A 15,372-nucleotide genomic window follows, 5' to 3' on the forward strand; every position below is an offset into this window, starting at 1 on the left:
TAATGTCATCTGAAGCCTTGATTGTGGCACGTGATTTTAGTGCCAAAGGACAGATCACTCACGTTTATAGAATATCAACAAAGTCAGATACAAGTGATCTAAAAGGATTACAGAAATGTTGATAAAATAGTTTGTTATGATATTGACTGCATCAAATGGGAAAGAATATGGAACAAGGCGGGTATGAAATCAAGCCTGACAAAGATTCAAGAATCTCCTCTTAAAATAATCACAGGTGACATTCTACTCCAGGGATTTTATCATGCATTAACCCTAGTCCATGCTGGTGCTGGGGGGGGGACCTATTTCCACTTATGGTGGGAGTGTCACCCAGTGGCAGCATTTGGAGAGATGATGTTCATATGAATTAATTTCATAATAAAACAAGAATTGATATCAATCCCTTTGTCAGCGTTACTGGAGATATGAGATGGGCCAAATGAAGATGGCTTAGATAACAAATTGAGTCTATATTTATTGTTAGGTGCAAGATGACCATCACAAGAAACTGGAAATATTCAGAGTGATTAAAATGATAACTTATGGCATAGTCAAATCTAGTCCATAGTTATTGCTGAAAAGGTAACTCAAAAATTAAGGGATACTAGAGGACAAACATTTTCATTTTATTTTCATTTATGTGGCCAAAAAAATATTTTATACATTAATGCTATCATAATGATTAAGGCCTTAAATGATAATTTTAGGTTATATGTTAGTGACTAAGTTTTAATTTATATATTTTTTTAACTGTTGCTATTTCTGTATTGTCCCTGTTATGTTGTTGTTGTTGTTTAGTTGTTTAGTCGTGTCTGACTCTTCATGACCCCATGGACCAGAGCACGCCAGGCACTCCTGCCTTCCACTGCCTCCCACAGTTTGGTTAGACTCATGTTTGTAGCTTCGAGAACACTGTCCAACCATCTTGTCCTCTGTCGTCCCCTTCTCCTTGTGCCCTCCATCTTTACCAACATCAGGGTCTTTTCCAGGGAGTCTTCTCTTCTCATGAGGTGACCAAAGTATTGGAGCCTCAGCTTCAGGATCCGTCCTTCCAGTGAGCACTCAGGGCTGATTTCCTTAAGAATGGATACGTTTGATCTTCTTGCAGTCCATGGGACTCTCAAGAGTCTCCTCCAGCACCATAGTTCAAAAGCATCAATTCTTCGGCGATCAGCCTTCTTTATGGTCCAGCTCTCACTTCCATACATCACTACTGGGAAAACCATGTCTTTTACTATACGGACCTTTGTTGGCAAGGTAATGTCTCTGCTTTTTAAGACGCTGTCGCCTTTCTCCCAAGGAGCAGATGTCTTTTAATTTCGTGACTGCTATCACCATCTGCAGTGATCATGGAGCCCAAGTAAGTAAAATCTCTCTCACTGCCTCCATTTCTTCCCCTTCTATTTGCCAGGAGGTGATGGGACCAGTGGCCATGATCTTTCTTTTTTTGATGTTGAGCTTCAGACCATATTTTGCACTCTCCTCTTTCACCCTCATTAAAAGGTTCTTTAATTCCTCCTCACTTTCTGCCATCAAGGTTGTGTCATCTGCATATCTGAGGTTGTTGATATTTCTTCCGGCGATCTTAATTCCGGCTTGGGATTCATCCAGCCCAGCCTTTCGCATGAGCGTCCCTGTTATACCTACTTGCAAATTCAAATGTATCCCTATTGTGGTTTATGACTTCCTTGATATTATATGTGGGCTGGAACTGGTCTGTGACGGAAATAATAAAATTCATTCATTAACAATGATCAATTCCCTGCAGTGAAATATGCTACTTCTCGGCTTTAAGTAAGAATATCATAAGGCCTTGGGACACAATCCTGATATTTATAAATAAAATATACCTTTAACAATGTTACTACCCCCCAACACCAGCAATAATATTTTTTTTCCAGGCACTATGAATGAAATTACTCTAATTTAGATTTTGTGCGCACGATTAATTTTAATTTTCATTCAACTTTATTTCCATTTCTTTATCTTTGTATTCCATTGAAGCATATGTTCTTGTTTAAATGAATAAAAAGATTGTTAAAAACCTGTCACGTAGGTAATGTTTAGTCAGAAGAAAAGCTGTCAAAAAGTTAAGAGGGGGAAACTCAAAGTGCCCTCTTCTGGCAGCTGGTAATAACTGCTAGTAAATTTGACTTAATTGTTGAAAGTTACTTCGCATGTAACAGTACAGTTATCTTATTACATAGAATTTACCAGTTAATTCTTGCTAGGTGGATGCATATTTAATTTTATTTTTTTGTAAATATAGCTAGCCTGCTGTACACATAAATGCCTAAATTTATCTGGGGTTGGTGGAGGTGGGGAACAAAAATATTTCTCCAACCATGTACAGTCGTACCTTGGAAATCAAACGGAATCCGTTCCGGAAGTCTGTTCAACTTCCTAAACATTCGACTTCCAAAGCACAGGTTCTGTTTGGCTGCAGGAAGCTCCTGCAGCCAATCGGAATCTGCGGAATCCCCGTTGGACGTTTGGCTTCCAAAAGAACATTCAAAAACTCACTTCTGGGTTTCGATCATTTTTGAGCCAATTTGTTTGAGAGCCAAGGCATTCAAGATCCAAGGTACGGCTGTAATACCTTATGTCCCTTCATTCCATCACTTATGAGGCTAGACTGGCTCTCTTCTGGATGGATAGCTACTATTATGGAGCCCTGAGCAAGACACATAATAATTCGCCATTTTCATATGATACTACTACTACTAAATATGTACCAAATTTCAGCCTTCTGAAATTGCCTTACAGTTTATGAAACAGTGAATAGGGGAAATGCAGGCAGTAGTGTTTAAAACTAAGGCTAATTTGTGGTCTTCCAAGTGGGCTACAACTCTCAATGAACTCGCATGAACCTTACTATTGACTATAGCCAATGAAGGGGGTTGAAAGCCAACGTTTGGAAGGTCACAAGTTAGTCGCCCAGGAAAAAAACTCTAGCGGCCCATAACAAGGTATTGAGCTCGTACAACATTCTCACACAATGTTCTTCAACTGAATCAAAACTATTATTATTACTTATTTATTTCATAATATTTATACACTGCTTGATTGTAAATAAAATCTCAAAACGGTTTACAAATATGATAAAAACAGTAACATTTATCACTAAGAAAAATTATAATTTTAAACCTTTTGAAAAGTTAAAAATAGGCAAATACGAAGGCAACTAGCATAGAATTACAACATTTGCTAAAATGCTTGGGATTCCCATATATATTCCATTTTGGATTGCTTAATGGTCACATAACAAACACCAATGATTTATGATATTTCATAACCTCAAGATGAGTGATTGCTCTTGATGCCTTGGGACGGTGGGGGAATCCAATAAAATAATGGATGAATCCTGGCAACCTGGAGGTGCTGTGGGGGAGCAGTTCCCTAGTCTAGATAATTGGTCAACTGCCTGCTTTGAATAGGGTTGCATCCCCTAAAGGAGCAACTTCGTATCTGCAGGTACTCCTGGATCCATTTCTGTCACAAGAGGCCCAGTTGACCTCAATGGCTAGGAGTACCATTCACTTCCTTTGGCTAGTAATACACTTTTAGCCCTTTCTGAAGTGGGATAGCCTGTCCACTGTTGCCCATGCCCTGGTAACCGCCAGATTGGATTGCTGAAATGCACACTATCCAGGGAATTGCCTCTGAAGTTGATCCGGAAGCTGCAGCTTGTGTAAAATACAGTGACTTGACTGGGGCATAATATTACCACTTTGTTACCCTGCTGTTGAAAGAACTGCACTGGCTGAAAATTAGCTATAAGGAAGGAGTGCATGGACCTGTCAGTTTCGGTTTTCTTAGTTTCTCATTTTCCCCGTCTTAAATTCAGTTCACGTTTTTAGTGTGACTTTCTCCCAATAAACATTATGGCAAAACAATTTCCCCTAATGTAGTGCATTTTTTGTGTTGTTTTCACTAAAATGTGCGTTTTTATGCACAGGTCATTAATTTTCTTGTACGCATTACTTTGCTTGAGAACTGCATCGCAAAATTCAGAGAAACACAGATTTCAAAGGATGGCTATGTCTTCGTTTGTGTACTGTTTTGCAAAATGTGAATTTGGTAAGTTTGCCTTGAAATTTATTTGTTTTATTTCAGGTAGTAGCTAACAACCGACTCTCAAAGAGTGGCTGTTTAGGGACTTGGGAGATTACATAAATAATATCTCAGATTTTAGGAGAAGCTCATTCTACACTTTTCTTAGTTCATCAGTATAACTGTTGAAATATGTTTCTTTTTAATTACATGCTTGTAACTATGGCAACTATAAATATAATTACTCTCTGTTCTTAAGCTTCAGCATAGTGATTTCCTTTCAGCAAAGAGCAGTAAAAATAATCCTTCTTTAGAACTCTGGACTTTTTCTCTCCTGAATATCCCTTAATTAGTATGCAATAGGATTAGATCCAGTTATAACTCTTTTGCAACTACAAGAAACCAAATAACTAATATTGAACAGATTTGGGGGAAGGGACAAGGAGGGGTGTAAAATCTCAAGTTTGCTGCTTAAACACTCTGGTAGGAATTTGCTGCCATCTTCAGGCTTTCAGCAAAATGGATTTTGCACCTTATTCTTCAGATTATCTTCTTGGAAGAGGATGAGCAAATGTAATTTTATTTGCTCCCAAAACATAATACAACAAGCAAGAATTAAATAGCAACCACAGCCATATGCCTTATTTCCAGTTAGAATAACTCATATTTTATGCATATATTAGAGCAAATTTAATTCTAATCATGCCATTCACAAAGCATTTCTGCAAGACACCTCCCACTGATTTCAGACGACAGCAGCAGTGCTCAACAGATTAAGGCTCCCTGAGAGTAAGCCCCATTGAATTCAGACTTTCTTCTGAGTAGCCATGCTTAGGATTTCAGCCTAAACCCCTAAAGGTGGTGAATCAGCATAACTTTAGTACTCCAAAGAGTATTCATTAATGGTTCCTTTTCATCCTGGAAAAAAGTGACGTGGGGTGCCGCAGGGTTCTGTCCTGGGCCCGTTGTTGTTCAACGTCTTCATAAATGACTTGGATGAAGGCATTGAGGGGATGCTCATCAAATGCGCAGATGGCACCAAACTGGGAGGGGTAGCTAATGCCACAAAAGACAGAAACAGAATCAGAATTCAAAATGACTTTAACAGATTGGAGAACTGGGCTCAAGTGAACAAAATGAATTTCAACAGGGGCAAATGTAAAGTTCTGTACTTAGGCAGAAATAACCAGATGCAAAAATATAGGATGGGGGACATCTGGCTTAGTAGGAGTACATGTGAAAAGGATCTAGGGGGTCTTGGTGGGCCACAAGCTTAACATGAGTTAGCAGTATGATGCAGCAGCAAAAAGAAAAGAAAAGAAAAGAAAAGAAAAGAAAAGAAAAGAAAAGAAAAGAAAAGAAAAGCTAATGCTATTCTAGGCTGCATGAACAGAAGTATAGTGTCCAGATCAAGGGAAGTAATAGTACCACTTTATTCTGCCTTAGGACCACACTTGGAATACTGTGTCCAATTCTGGCCACCACAATTTAAGAAGCATGTTGACAAGCTGGAACGTGTGCAGAGGAGGGCAACCAAGATGATCAAGGGTCTGGAAACTAAGCCTTATGAGGAGTGCTTGAAGGAGCTGGGTATGTTTAGCCTGGAAAAGAGGAAATATGATAGCTTTCTTCAAATAACTTGAGTGCTAGCACATGGAAGAGGGAGCATGCTTGTTTTCTCCTGCTCTGGAGGGTAGGACTCATGGCAATGGCTTCAAGGAGATTTCGACTAAACATTTGAAAAAACTTTCTGACAGTAAGAGCTGTTTGGCAGTGGAGCAGACTCCCATGAGAGGTGCTGAACTCTCCTTCCTTAGAGCTTTTAAAGCAGAGGTTGGATGGCCATCTGTCATGGATGCTTTAGCTGAGATTCTTGCATTGCAGGAGGTTGGACTAGATGACCCTTGGGTCCCCTTCAAACTCTACAATTCTATGATCTTCACGACCATCAAAGAAGATGCAGCCCATTTCACCCTTCTTACAAAGATCCAGAGTTTTCATAACTTGTTCTTAGACACTCCTCACTTTATTGCGATCAACTGCAAGTCTCTTATCTTCTTAAGTGATCAAGCCAACATCCATAAAGATGGCAGCGGTGATGGCTAACACCATATCTGATGCTCTGCATAGCAACATTATGTATTTCTAACGTGTCGTACCCCATCTTTTTACTAGAAGTGGAAGGCGTACTTTATTTTCCTAATGTCAATCATTACTTCCATCATTTCTATCTTGGGCACCAGCTATTTATTCTTCATTTTCATTAGCAGAGAAAATTATTTCATTTGATGGTATTGAAGCATCCTGCTTATTTCTCTGCTTATATTCAGCAAGCCTCCTTGTCTTGTCTTCTTGATGTTTCTGCTTTTTGACTTGCCTGTTATGCTTAGGTATAGGCAGGCCTGTAGCAATTTCAGCCCTCGCTGAATGGGGAGGGTCCAGAGTGCTGCCACCATTCCTACAACCCATGTTCAGCTACTGTGCTCAGTAGGCCCCATTATTCTTTCAGGAGGGGTTCTCTGAGGTGACAGAAGCTGGTCTGTGGTCATACGTTTGTATGTTTGTGGCTCTCATTCTGCAGGTGCTGCTTCTGGCAGGCAGGGTTGGCAGTGACCAGGCCTAGATGTGTGGGTGCCTCTTTGGGGCTACGTTTCGCTAGCACCAAGCGACTCCTCTGCTTCCTCCCTCCATCACCCTTCTTTGGGGAGCTGAGTTAGCTGCATTGTCCTGCTGCAACTATCCTGGAACGCAGCCAGTGCTCCATCTCCGTCATAAGCTTAATTCATCAACAATAATGAACATCTTTGCAAGTTAAAAAAGAAACAAACACCATTGCAACCATGAATTGCTGTTCTTCAGTGGTTCAGTATCAAAACCATTACAATACAGTAGTACCTCGGGTTACATATGCTTCAGGTTACATACGCTTCAGGTTACAGACTCCACTAACCCAGAAATATTACCTCAGGTTAAGAACTTTGCTTCAGGATGAGAACAGAAATCGTGTGGCGTGGCAGCTAAAGTGGTACTTCAGGTTAAGAACAGACCTCCAGAACAAATTAAGTACTTAACCCGAAGTACCACTGTACACACATAATGACAGTAAGTAATATTTTTGGATTTTAAGACCCCAACTTGATGGGTCTGGTTGCTGGGTTTTCTTGTAGGTTTGATTTCCTTCTGTTCCCCCCACCCCTTTGGCTAAAACACTGAGCAGGAGCACTCCATATTGCAACCATTTGTTACAGGTCACACTTGCCTCCTGTGGTTGCCTGTCGGGGGGGGGGGCGGTAAGAAAATAGAGGTAGCTAGATGCTGAAGCTGCTTCTGCAGCCACCTGGTGGAAAAACTGAGCCTTGGGGAAGTGTCAGCAGAGGATCGGGGAGAGACATTTTTCAACCAAGCTCCTTGAGTGAAGTATTGACAGGAGAGGAGGACTCTGTACTTATTGCTAAAGGTAAAAGGTAAAGGTAGAGGACCCCTGGATGGTTAAGTCCAGTCAAAGGCAACTATGGGGTGTCGCGGTCATCTCGCTTTTCAGGCCAAGGGAGCCGGTGTTTGTCCACAGACAGCTTTCCGGGTCATGTGGCCAGTGTGACTAAACCACTACTGGCACATGGAGGACCGTGATGAGTGCCAGAGCGCACAGAAATGCCGTTTACCTTTCTGCCGCAGTGGTACCTATTTATCTACTCGCACTGGTATGCTTTCAAACTGCTAGGTTGGCAGTAGCTGGGACAGAGCAACGGGAGCTCACCCCGTCACAGTGATTCAAACTGCCAACCTTCCAATCAGCAAGCCCAAGAGGCTCAGTGGTTTAGACCACAGCACCACCCGCACTTGGCTCAAAATAGGCTGCCATAACATCTGCCCATCTTTCTCTTCTAGAACAAGGCGGAGGAGCCAGGGAAGACCCAGAAATCTAAAGCATGAAATGCAGATCTTAAATACATTTCAGTATCGAGGGAAGTTGTCATTATGCAATTTGTAATTAACCAGATACTTAACATGTCCATAGTGGGCACTGTGAAGTACAATTATGTGGACACAAATACATGGGAAGGGTAATAGTTCAGTGGTATAGCACAGAAATACTTTGTAAGCAGAATGCCCCAGGTTCAAGGCTTCTCTTGTATAGGATACCAGCTTTTAAATAATTCTATGTTTTATACACACAAACAGAACAAGGTCAAGGAAAATGGTGTTCTTCATATTATATGAAGATAGGTCTAAAAATCATCCGTTGGTTTAAAGAACAGCATTTTCAGGCTCAGTTAACATTTTTAAAGGTTTTTAAAACCACAATCACTAGAAAGGTGAATAATATGTTTTCCGCTGTGGCATACCTGTATAATTTACTTACTTGCCTTATACAAAAAAAAAACTTGCAAAAAGAAGCAATACAATGTAAACACAAAGAAAACATATAAAATTAAAACAGATCCTCCATAAAATAATTCTTAAAACTCACCCCCTAACCACCATATAAGCACGATCACTATTCATGTTAACCAGCTGAAGAATACCCTAGAAGTAGCAATTGGGTGTTAATAGCCTGTGAGGAAAGTCCTTGCCTGGCACTGAAAATATGCAATGCAGGCTCCAGGCGAGTCTCCTGGGGAAAGCGTTTCATGAATGGGATCCCCAGTTTCCTGTGCGTGCCAGGAATTATTCAACTCAAACACTGAATTTTAAATTTTCAAATTAACAAACACCTGTAATCTAAGAATGAAGGCAAATGGATAAATGTACAGCTAACGGCTGATTCATACAGAAGCATGTGAATATTTTATGTGTACAGAAGCCTCTGGTCACCTGTAGCAGCTACTGAATGAGTTGCCAGAGTGCCGTTCCAGCCCACTCGGCCGTATTTCCCTCAGTAGTCATCTTGCTCTGCAGTGGCAGCATCTTCCCTTGCCTTTTCTATTGCTAGAGGACAGAAACTGCCTGAGGCAGTCAAAGCACACATGGTAGTAGTAGTGCTAGCACTGGTGACAAGATTCCAGACGTGCTCTCTGTAAGGATTTGTCAAAGCTCATTTTGAAGATGCAGGAAACTACCTTCCGCTGAGTCAGACCATTGGTCAGTCTAACTCAGTATACTGCCTGCACTGACTCACAGCAACTCTCCAGGGTTTCAGGCAGGTGTTTTTCCCAGTCCTATCCTGGAGATGCTGGGGAGTGAACTTTGCATTCGCAGCATGAGCTCTATCAGTGAGCCAAGACCATTACCTTTGCTCACAGCCAGCCTCATTGCTGCAATGATTGCAGCCAGTCACAGTGTTGGTATAGCTAGCCAGTGGCTTCTCTGTATATAGCCGGTTCACAGGCTCTTGTTGTCATAGAAACAAATGGTTTGAGAATAACAGCTGCTTCAGTTGTTTGCATAGAGTATCAGAACTATTAGTCCATTAGATTAGGCAATAAAATTTTAAAATATTTCCTCCTCCGAGGTGCTTGAATACACTGCATTTTTATTTTTTTAAAAAAAGGTTTACACTACAGAAACCACATTCACGAGCTGTACAACTATTCAGATTCTCCATGACAGGTTCATTTATTTATATACTAGGTTAAAAAATACAAATATCTCATTACAAAAAAAGCTTTATCAAACTGTGTACATACAGTAGGTTTTGTCAAAAGCCAACCTGTCAGAATTACTTTATATACATTTGGCTAATATGTGTGACATGCAGAGTAAGAAGAAAACGGTTGCAGGCCAATTTCAGAAGCCTGGGATTATAGACTTTTGACAACAGTCAAATGGGTTTCGCATAATCGGTAAATACATTTCCACATAAACATGAAAGCAGTTTATAAACCAGGATATGACTTTATTCTGAGCCCTAGCAACTAGAATCAATCGAACTGGCAAGTGAGAGACAATTCCAATGCAGAAGAGATGTGTCATATTACCAGCCCTAATGGAAGCACGGTAACATGAACACAAGAAATAGTTATTTAAGCAGCAATGGCTGGCATCCCATGGTTCCATGCAGCAATGCTCAAGTGCCCCAGCTTGGATGGTAATGCAGATTGCTGCAAGGTTAGTGTGTACATGTATGTTCACACCCACACCCACACCCACATATGTTTAACACACACACCTGTTGATACTGAAGGACAGGTGAGATTCCAACCTGCAGAAGTGCGCAAAGGCAGACGCTGCCAATCCTTCATTTTTTATTTTTAAAAAGAAGACAACAGTCTCAGTGTACGTTGCTCTGAGCTCAGGCAGGCTCTTGCTACTAGGCTGAGCTGAAACTGCTCTGGATGCAGGGTAAGAATTTACAAGAAGAGCAAATTGTCAGAATCCTGCCCATTGAATCCAGCTTTAGGGCTCCTCACCTCCAATACACTTGAAGCTCAAATTGGAATGATGAGACATAAAAATACTTGGGGTAGCATCCAACTAATGAATCCCATCAGCACAAGAATTTCTGCTTATGCAACAGAACCACCCCGACCCCACAAATCCACTTCAGAGGGTTGTGAGAACTCCTAGAACAGATGGGAGGGGCTGTGGGGGAAGTTCCACTCAAGCAGAAATCCTTATGCTGATGGAGTAAGTTACTACTTAGCGCTGCTTTGGATAACTCCCTTTTCCTTTGGCTGAGCAGTTGATTCAGGCAAGCTTCTGGGCCTAAGAGTTGATTTTTCCACGGGAGGCTATTTTCAAGTAGAGCTGCCCATCCAGGTCCACCATGATATTTGCTTGCTGGGATGAGACTGGAGTACTGCAAACACACTGATTAATTTATTTTACACGTAGGGGTTTTAATTCTGGACTTGAAATAGAGAGGGGTTGCATGTTAAGATTCCAGATTTAGCACCAGTCCAACCTAGAACATAAAAACACTTTTGGCAGCCTTTTCCATCAGATGCAGACTTCCTTCAAAGGCTCATCTCAATGGATAGTAAAGTGCACAAAACCACCAAGTAACATCTCCTCCTCCTTCTACCCAGCCACAGTTCACGCCTCCAACACAGAATCATAGAATTGCAGAGCTGGAATGGGACCCTGGGGTCAAATCCCCAGCAATACAGGAATCTCAACTAAAACACCCATAATAGGTGGCCAGCCGACCTCTGCTTTAAAAAAAAACCTCCATGGAAGTCCACCACCTTCTGAGGAAGTCTGTTCCACTGTCGAACATGTACGGTAAAACTAAAAGATCTTACTCCTGATGCTAAGCTTACAAATGCTAACTTTTTGAGGTTGTTAAGCAGCAAACACCATTGTTTCTGCCCAGGGTACAATTTTAAAGGATTACACATCATTGGACTACGGATACATTTAATTACAGAGCTATATGCAGCAATACTTTTGGTTATCGGTTTACCATTTTCAGAACAGGCACTCTTGACCTTTGGAGAGGGGACTTAATACTAGCAGAAACGGAAACAGTGTCATTTGCTTTTGCACTGATTCCCCACCCCCACCCCCCAACGGTGCTTGTTTTAATAGAAATCAGTAACAGTTTTTCTGAAGTAACCCAGCTAGGATAACTGTTTGGAGGGGGGTCTCCACTTTTTTCCAGTTGCCCATCTAAGTATACTTTTCCATTAGGCTACATCAAAGTAACATTTGCGCAAGCTAACATAGGTTTGCAAGACGAACATGACATGTTTTCTAAAATTCAAGGAGTTCTTATATATGTAGTGATAGACAACACAATCATCACATGATCCATTCATTTCTTTATATATATAAATAGCACTTCTTTCCCATTTTATACAAGTGGATTTAGACTACAGTCTTAGAAGCTAGTGTGCCATGTAGTGAAGAACCAAAAATGTGCCCAGGTGGTGTCTTTCTGCAGCATCCTCTCACTTCCCCCAGCAGCTCAATAGGCAGTTTTAAAATTGGCTCACACATTGAGCCAGGCAAGCAGCTGCAAAAGAAACTTAAAAGACCCCAAGCAGCTGCATGCGCCATTCTCCCCCATGCATGCACATAGCTTTGTAGGACTGCAGGCTTAGTCAGATGTTCTCAGGCTCTCCAAAAGGTTAACGTTTTCTATCTGAGACGCTGGAGCCGAATTAGAGGCGAGACGTCATGGTCGACATGATTATGTGTCACTTATTCTAAGACATTTGTATGAAGATTACTGACACTACTACAAATACACAGATACTGCCACACAAAATAGATGAGAACAAATAGTAAATACATCTTTCATCTCATGGCACATCTAGCAGGATAACACTGTCTGGTTGGTTTAACGGTCAGTTGTGATTATGCTTGATTGAATATTTTCCTTTCTGTAGCTGAGAAATATACAGTTTGGATTTGCTTCCATCAGGCCTCTTAAACCACACTTCATCATGGTTAATTGTTGTAATTATGGCACTGAAAAGAAAGGAGGGGGGAATCAGGAGCACATTAGTGTCCATATAAAACTACAGGATCACCTTAAACTGCACTGCCATTTATAAACGGTACTGTAATTATTGGTAATAGAACACACAAGCATTATAACAAGTACCTCATTAAATTAAGGATAGTTAATAAAATACAGGAACACTGATATTGGAAGTGTACTAAACATTACTACGTCTGTTTACCAACCGTTCACATCTTTAATAGCCGCCCTTTGTTAAGGAAGGGAAAGAGAGAGACAGGCACGTGCGCAGGCTTAACAGCAGAGTGACTAGCTGGCAATGATGTAGCTACAGTAGCGCTCTATAGGATGCTGAAGTCAATATCCTATAGTACAGTTTGCTTTTGTACAGATGGAGACCATTCTGAGCATGTCCAATTGATGTGTGGCTGTCGACACGTCAGTCCTTTTGGACCGTGAAGAGGGCGTAACAGGGGCAGGGAGTAACAGGGCGGAGCATAATGGGCTGGCTTAAACAGTGACAAATGCAGGGACCAGGAATGGAATCCCTACACAAAACGGCTGCCATCTGTATAGTATGTTTTACAATGCCTATCAGTAGGAATCCTACAATAACATCTAGCTATTGTAATTAACACTGATGGAAGCTCGATTTGTTGTGGGATTGCTACTGATAGGCATAATAAGGTACCCTATATGAAAGCATACTATTACTATAGGATGCAAAAGTCACCTCTGCGGATGCTACTGTAGCTACATCGTTGCCAGCTAGTCATTCTGCTGTTGACTCCATGTTGACAAAAGTTCTCACTGAGTGATGCATAGGCAAGCTTCTCTAGTCCTGCTGTGATTTAACTCATTTCTCTCTATATATTTATAAATTAATGTTCATATTGTCTGTATGTACGAGGCATAGGCAAACTCCGGCCCTCCAGATATTTGGGACTACAATTCTCATCATCCCTGACCACTGGTCCTGTTAGCTAGGGATGATGGGAATTGTAGTCCCAAACATCTGGAGGGCTGGAGTTTGACTATGCCTGGTATGTACTATGTACTTTCCCCATACAAGAACATCATTCAGTATATAATATAAATTTATTCACAGACTTGAGTGTTGTGGGGTCTGCTTTGTTTATTCTTTTAACTAAAACTCTCGAGATTCCTCCAACCAGAGACAGGTTCACTAGGTGAATCCTGCCCGCTATCTTTACCTTACAGGGCATTCATCTTTCCTATCGATACATATCGCTTGTCCACGTCCGTACCACTCCCCATTATAATACAGCCTTCCATCTTCAGATCTTGCATTGTGTACATGTTTTTCCAACTTGACAGGGGCTGAAAGAATCAGTGCAGACAAAACAGAACAGGAGATTTAAGAAGGCAATTTCTGTCTACCTCATTTCTACTCTGAGTTGGCCTTTTTGCTTGGAACGCCTCCCACAACTATAGAACAGGAATGGGGAGCCTCAGCCGCAGGGACTGAATGCGGCCCCCCCAGGCCTTTCCCTCTGGCCCTGGAGCCTTTCCAGCCACTCCCCATTTCCACAAACTACACCCATAACTGGCTCTGCACTGCACCCTACTTAAGTATTTTTGCCATGTTAGAATGTCCTTGAACTCTGACAATGCTCTTAAATGCCTGAAGGATGAAGAGGTTTGCATGAGTAGATCAGTACTTGGTGCTTCACCAACCTTTGCTTCTACCACCCCCACCCCCCCAGTCACTGCCATGTGGCCCTTGGAAGGTTTCCTACAAGGTTCTCCACTCCCTACTACAGAAAGGATCCACTTAAGTTCTCCAAAAGGACAGAAAGTCTTTCCAAACCACACAAGACAAAAACAGTGTCTTGCTGCCTAATCCGTACACAATTAAGAACTCCCCATAGTAAACTCTTAGCATCTGTGGCTGAGAAATCCTGAGCTATTATAGAGGCAAGGATTGAACAAGCATAAAGCAGATTGTCCTTACGTTCTGTTTTCACTCTATGTGGCCCCAAAGTAGCCATTGCCTGAAATTAAAAAATGGTAAGTTAGTCATCATTTTGGCAAATCAACTTAGGAGCTTTGCTTTAAAGAGCATCCCTCTTGAAACCTAAGCCATGCCCATTCATATCAGCCATTTTCTTTAAAAGAAAAAGGAATACAGAGAGCAACATTCAACGATACCTTTCTTATTGTGGTCCAGTCTTCAAGTATATCAAGATCTTGCAGCATGTACACTATATAGGGTCGTTAATATGTTAAGGGACTTGCACATTTCCAAAGAGGGTCAAGTTGTTTTTTGTTTTTTAAAAAGGTTCTAGCAGATCACTTTGAAGTATGCTTGGTATAACGCAACTAAAATCTGTGCCAAGGCAGACCCCAAGGGCAGGGCATACACATTTTTTGTGTATGCCTTGGAGCGCCGACACAAATTTATCAGAGAAGCAGCATTGCTTCATTTCCTTGTTTTCAAAAGGGCTCCTTGTGTGGCTACACATCCTTTTGGGTTCTAAAGAATGAAAAGTTGTGGTTGTGGCAGGTTCCTCTGCATACATACACAGAAAAACAAAGGCATCTCATTACAACTGTTGCCAAAATTTCTGCAAACTCTTAGGCTTTTTAAAAAAGTTGTGGGGGTTGGAGAATAGGAATGCTGGGTTATCACTAGATGGATATTTTATGCTGTACCACCTGCCATCTTCTCTTTAATAATCCACATTATAACCAGGAGGGTGATATCCAACATTATTCATAATCAGACTAGAGCCACTGAAAGCAGTGGAACCCAGTCCACTCATTTTAATGGGTCTACATTGAGTATGACTTAGCTTTTGAGCATCATCCTGTTACTATAACCATACCACATACTGTGCAAAAAAAAGAGTGACAATCCAATGGACAGACCAGCTCTTAGTCTCCAAGAAAAATATTGTTCTAAATTCTCAGCTTTCAAACCATTGTCTTGTGTTTCACCCCACTTAGTT

At 41.2% G+C, this 15,372-nt stretch overlaps 1 protein-coding gene across 1 annotated transcript in view; it reads right to left on the bottom strand.

Annotated features, from left to right (window-relative positions):
- Positions 1–9,584: 9,584 nt before the first annotated feature.
- Positions 9,585–15,372, bottom strand: part of BRMS1L (BRMS1 like transcriptional repressor) — a 29,508-nt gene continuing 23,720 nt past the window's right edge. Inside the window, exons 7-10 of the mRNA XM_082213779.1 lie at positions 14,573–14,637; positions 14,376–14,415; positions 13,615–13,741; positions 9,585–12,408 (exon numbers count right to left, since the gene is read on the bottom strand). Coding sequence (XP_082069905.1) covers positions 12,285–12,408; positions 13,615–13,741; positions 14,376–14,415; positions 14,573–14,637 — 356 coding nt within the window. The 3' untranslated portion in view covers positions 9,585–12,284. The remainder of the gene's footprint in view (positions 12,409–13,614; positions 13,742–14,375; positions 14,416–14,572; positions 14,638–15,372) is intronic.

The sequence above is a fragment of the Podarcis vaucheri genome (assembly GCF_965113315.1).
Source record: "Podarcis vaucheri genome assembly, chromosome: 1".
Lineage (NCBI taxonomy): Eukaryota > Metazoa > Chordata > Lepidosauria > Squamata > Lacertidae > Podarcis > Podarcis vaucheri.